The sequence below is a fragment of the Ischnura elegans genome (assembly GCF_921293095.1).
Source record: "Ischnura elegans chromosome 13 unlocalized genomic scaffold, ioIscEleg1.1 SUPER_13_unloc_3, whole genome shotgun sequence".
NCBI lineage: Eukaryota > Metazoa > Arthropoda > Insecta > Odonata > Coenagrionidae > Ischnura > Ischnura elegans.
This window is the reverse complement of record NW_025791659.1, coordinates 7599381-7604877: the sequence shown is the minus strand read 5'-3', so window position 1 is coordinate 7604877 and position 5497 is coordinate 7599381. Positions and strand designations below refer to the sequence as shown.

The 5497-nt window shown below is 38.8% G+C and overlaps 1 protein-coding gene across 1 annotated transcript; it reads right to left on the bottom strand.

Moving 5' to 3' along the window:
- Nucleotides 1-1867: 1867 nt before the first annotated feature.
- LOC124172984 (insulin-like growth factor-binding protein complex acid labile subunit) lies at nt 1868-5295 on the bottom strand. Its single transcript, XM_046552515.1, has 3 exons — nt 3953-5295; nt 2250-2880; nt 1868-1984 (listed from the first exon to the last, which is right to left on the bottom strand). The coding sequence occupies exons 1-3, from the start codon at nt 5293-5295 to the stop codon at nt 1868-1870; spliced, it is 2091 nt and encodes a 696-aa protein (XP_046408471.1).
- Between the last annotated feature and the right edge of the window lie 202 nt (nt 5296-5497).

The following is a 5497-nucleotide window of genomic DNA, read 5'->3' as shown; positions in this document are numbered from 1 at the left end:
AGAGAGATCTGCTTACAACGGGAAACATGAATGCGATAGTAAAGACACGTATTATAAGAACCAACATCTGGAGTATGCTCCAGTGCGTAAATGAATCATGGACAATGACCGCAGCTTAGAAAGCAAGTAAAAACGCCTTCGAAATAAGTTGATGCAGAAGAATGACGGGGATAAAATGGATCGACCGTGTTAGTGATGAGGAAGTACTAAGAAGAGAAGGAGAGAATAGAGGCCTCATTAAAACCTTAATAAGAAGATGGAAAAACCTTGTAAGACATATTTTGACTCATGACGGTCTGATGAAGACAGCCGTCGAGGGAAAGTGGGTAGTAAGAACGGAAAAGGAAGACCTCGAACAAAATACATGTAACAGTTATGGAAATATGTGAAAGGGATGAAGTACGTGGGATTAAATAGATTTTCTGAGGGGAGAATTGAGTGGAGAGCTGCTTCAAACCAATCTTAGGATTTTTTACAAATGATGATGATTATGATGAGGTAGTATGATGACTTGCAATTACATTTGATATATCCACAATACTTTCATTGATACTCACTGATTCAACACGAGGAAAAGAAGCGAGAGTTATTATATAGCAGCATGAACTCGGGCATGAAGAAGAGATTGGTGAAATGCTACGGGAGGTGTTCTGTGTTATATGGATGTGAAAAATTAACCTTGGGAAGAAGATATAGGGAAAGGGTCAACGCTTTTGAAATGTGGATGTGGTGAGGGCTGGAGAAATTTAATTGGGCGAATACATTGAGGCATTAAAAGGTGCTGGATAGAGAGTTTGGAAGGGAGGGAAAAAGTTAATTGAGAATAATAAAAATGCAAAAGGGGAAACGGTTCGGACATATTTTAATCCTTCCAATTTCTCCATATTTCCGGTAAAACCGCGTCGGTTTGTTGGTGATGACAACAGTTTCGCTGGCATTGCTGCCAGCGTCTTCAGGTCGAAGATGATGCCGGTCCACGATTTTCGTCCGCCTTATATAGGGGGTCAGTCCCGCCAGTTGTGGCTGCCGCTCTCTTATTGGTGCGCCTAATGAGCCTCCTCCAATGGGCATCCAGATGGTAGCCGTCGTCTCTGTTAAAATTGTCCGATGATATATAAGGAGGACGAAAATCGTGGACCGGCATCATCTTCGACCTGAAGACGCTGGCAGCAGTGCCAGCGAAACTGTTGTCATCACCAACAAACTGACGCGGTTGCACCGGAAACATGGAGAAATTGGAACCTGAACACCGCGGAAATCTACGTAGTCACATATTTTAATCCTTTACCAGTGACGTGCAATTCTTGTTACACTACCCATGAAGTGCGGTCTGGGAGACCGCAATAAATCAAAAATTCATAAAATATTTCTACGTCATTTTTATTGTTTTGTTTAATTTATCTTTGAATCCTTAACTATTATAAAATTCATATTAAAATTTTTACACTCCCAATAAGAACCAATTTGTCATAAAAAAATTATGATTTGAAGCAGGATCAAAAAACTGATGCCAAAAACACTTGAGTTATAATTATTATATTTATGTATCAATATTTTGCCAGATTCAAAAAAGGCCTTAAATGTTAAATTTGGAAGGCCTTAAGTAGTAAGTAGCCATGAAATTTTTCCCGCTTATTCCTTTTCTTGATGCATTCTTAGTAAGTGACGTGCGGTCTCACAGACCGCTAATCGAGTTCAATTGCAAATTTACAGAAATTAATAAAAGGAACGTTAAATTTTAAGAGTGGGATGTCCTTGTTATGCAAAAATATGAAGCTAACGAGAATTAGAGATATTTCGAAATCTTAATTTAGAAAATATGTAAAATTTTAGAAACGCAGCGGTCTCTCAGACCGCACGTCACCGGTTATGGGTTAAGGGGGAAGGGGATTTTGACGACAGCAGACGAGGGAACAGTGGATGGAGAAAAGAGAAGGGGAAGAAGGAGGCTGAAGATGACAGATGCAGTGAGGATAGGAAGGAGCTATAGGAAAAAGAAGACGAGACCTAAGACTAGGAGTGAGGTTGAAATGGCATAGGAAGGCAGGCAACAACTTGATGATGAATACATGCATTCTTTTGAAACACCCTGTGCATCAATTACTTAATATCTGGTAGACATCGTTTCTTTTCTCCCCAAATTCATGTACAAAATCTATTTTTAGACAAAAATCACTTGTTCCCCCTCGGCTTCCTATTGGCCTTGCGATAATTGTCCCCGAATTTTGATTTACTCCAAAGTTTCTCACCTCCAATGCTGTAAAACTGTATAGGGGTGACACACATCCCCACACGAGCCTTCTGGCATCCACAGCCTCGATGCAATCCTCCAGGTCTATGAAGTTGTGGGAGAGGTCCATGTGCTTCAACTTTTCTACTGTTATGTAATCGTACCTTAATACCATCCCCTTTAAACGACTACGTGACATGTCTAAAGTTTCTAATGAGTGAAAATAAGCATGACAAAGAGACATCGTTATGGATAACGGTTCTTTGAAATTATTACTGCTGACGTTGAGGTGTTTTAAGGTAGCCAGTTTAAAACCAAATGTTGGCAGCTCTGTCAATTGGTTTGATGACAGGTCGATAACTTCCAATTTACCAAATGGATATTTAATTTCGACAGGCCCATCAGAATTTTCTATGGTATGGAGAAGGTTGTGGGACAGATTGAGCTCCTGTAGACGAGATGGTTGCAATAATATTTCAGTTTTGAACAAAGTCAGATGGTTTCCGGATAGGTCCAGGTGTGTCAACTCAGGTATCGACAGTTCCGGCACATCCTTCAGACGATTTCTGCTCATATCGAGAACAAACTCGAGACATTCCGGTTTCTGTGATTTGAATGGTTTAAATATCTTGTCCGGCAAATGGTGGATCCTGTAAAGAAATGTTAAAATTATTTATTTATACATTTACACTTATCAGCCTATTCTAGAAATTAAGGATGTCTGAGCACCACATTTTGATCTCGAGTTGAGTTTTAGTTGAGCATAGTTATATCTGGACCAGGCAATACAACAATGCATGCTCCAAAATACACTTATTTGACAAAACTCTTTTATGATTTTCTGTTCTGAATGCTTGGCCAGATTCAAGAAGGCAATGATAATGAGGTGCGTTGATTGTAACTGTGTAAATATTTCGAAAAAACGGCTTTGCCCCCAAAAATGCAAATATGACGGAGTTTTCTTTCCTTCAGAAATCTTTAACCCATTATTCCCCAGACTGAATGTAGTGCTCTTAACTTCGGTTCTTCGCCTTTTCTGATTTATTTTGGCTTAATTAAGATGAATTTTTGGAAAAAAAATATTTTCATCATACTTAAAGATTTTCAAAATGCAGCTTATACGCAACGCTGGGAAAACTCCAGTAAATAAATATACAAAAGTTATTTTTAAAAATTAGGTTACATCCTTCATTTTTTATCGTGATTTGTACACTCGACATCTTCGCCGGGAGTTATCAGTATTCCTTCGGAGGATATGCCCCATTCTGCCTTTCAACGGACATGCTGGGGTATGTCTTTCTCCCTAGGGTGTCTCGTGTGTGCGCATCGATGTTTATGCCAAACGCCATCAGTCATATAAATACAATTATATAAATGAAAATGTTGGTGGAAATGACAAAATTAGAAGTAGAGATACATAAATAAGTCAGTAAATCGAAGAAAAAATTATTCTGAGGTAGAAACTTGTTCTGAGAATTAGGATTCAATATTGCTGCGTTAACGCAACGCTGGGGATTAATGGGTTTATATCTTGGCGTTTAAATAAGGAAAGCAGGTTATGGTACAAAAGTATCGCATAAGAAAGTATGAGCGATGCAGTGGTCCACTAGGATGAATTTTCCTTAAAATATCATCCTTAATATTGGCCTTATCAGCCTCGACAGCTCTCTAAGCGAAACTATTCTACTTACCTTAACCCGGAAAAACTGTGAAATAACAAACCTGTTGTCGCTGATATCTATGTGGCACAATTTAATGGAATTACTGAAGAAATCCTCGTGTAGTGTCTCAATTAAATTGTGGGACAGGTCCAGTGTTCGTAGTCTGGTGTTGTTTTTCAAAAGTCTCGCCGGAATGTGGGTGAAAAGATTGTTCGAAGCCAGAAGATGGTATAGATTTTTGTTCCGGGAAAAGATGTTTTCAGGAAAATGCGAAATTTTGTTGCTGGAAATTTTCAAGACTTTTAGTTTGACCATCCCATAGAAGGCCTCATCCGGTAGGGACGACAAGGAGTTATTGTCCAGAAGAAGATCCCAGACCCCACGACCGCCAATCCACGTATTTTTTAAGTTTCTAGATTGCTCAAGCGTTGTAGATGAATTGGGTAACGTTTCAAAAGAACTCAACTCATTGTTGTAGTTGGGTAATATGCTTTCCGATGCAAGTCCAAAGGTAAAAAGTCTGTTACCGTTAAGGTAAATACTAAACAGGGATGGGAGACTGCGTAAACAATCTTTAGGGATGAAACTGATCCTATTATACCCTGCATTTAGATTTTGAAGATTTCGTAGGCTGCATACACTGGTGGGTAATGCTGTGAGTGAATTACTTTCTAATTTGAGGTGAGTCAACTGCTTTGTTTGGAAAAAAATATCGTCATCCAAGCTATCTATCTCGTTTTCACTGAGATAGAGTTTTTTTAGATTCCACATGCTCCTCAGGTAACTACTCCTAAATGATCTGAGCTTGTTTCGCCGAAGATCTAACGTCTCCATCACTTCCATGTTCGAGAAAAATCTTTTTGGTAAATATTGTATTTCCGTGTCGGTGAATTGAAGGTGTTCGAGGCGTTTTGATACCCCAGAGAAAAGGTCATTGTCTACCTTCGATAATTTTGGGCAGATGATGTACAGTTTCTTCAAGGTTTCCAATCCACTCCAATGATTCATGGAAAAGTGAGTTTCTTCATCCTTGCAGTCTACTGTTAATATTTCAAGTATTATGTCTCTCCTACCGAAAAAACCTGCACTCTCGCCTCCAAATAGGACTGATAGGTTACTAGACGGAATTGAGCAATCAGTCACCCGAAGTTCTCCATCAGTTGAATTATTCGAGTATCTATAGAAAGGCACTGAGAAGTTGGTGGACAGAATTAAGGACAGGTAATTATACGGGTCTTCCTCCGTTTCTTCCATGCATTCCATTGTATAATATACCCTTGTATAAACTTGTTTCTCTTGTTGCATATTGACCATAAATCGACGTATTAAAACCTTGTCTTCACAGAAGAATTCGTCTCGCCTCAATCTGATGCACTTGGGTTCATGTATACAATGATAGCCCATCACTACAACCTCTTCACAATCAATCGTAATTTTTTTGGTAGAACATCCAATGAGGGTTAGCAGGGTGATGACGATATAAACGTATCTCAGTCCTTTCGTAGCATAGAAGCTGCAGCGTTTTCGAGCTCCTGACATTATTTGAACCTGAAATAAAATGAATATAAAAATAAATAATAATATTAGTTTTTTATTGTTCCTCATT

Bases quoted from the DNA above. Each gene is read 5' to 3' on its own strand.
- LOC124172984 (XM_046552515.1), bottom strand. From the start codon at position 5,295: ATGGGCTATCATTGTATACATGAACCCAAGTGCATCAGATTGAGGCGA. The intron at 2,881-3,952 runs GTTTGTTATTTC...ATTTCTTTACAG, and splicing joins ATAGATATCAGCGACAACAG to GATCCACCATTTGCCGGACA. The intron at 1,985-2,249 runs GTGAGAAACTTT...TTTTTCCTATAG, and splicing joins ACAGTTTTACAGCATTGGAG to CTCCTTCCTATCCTCACTGC.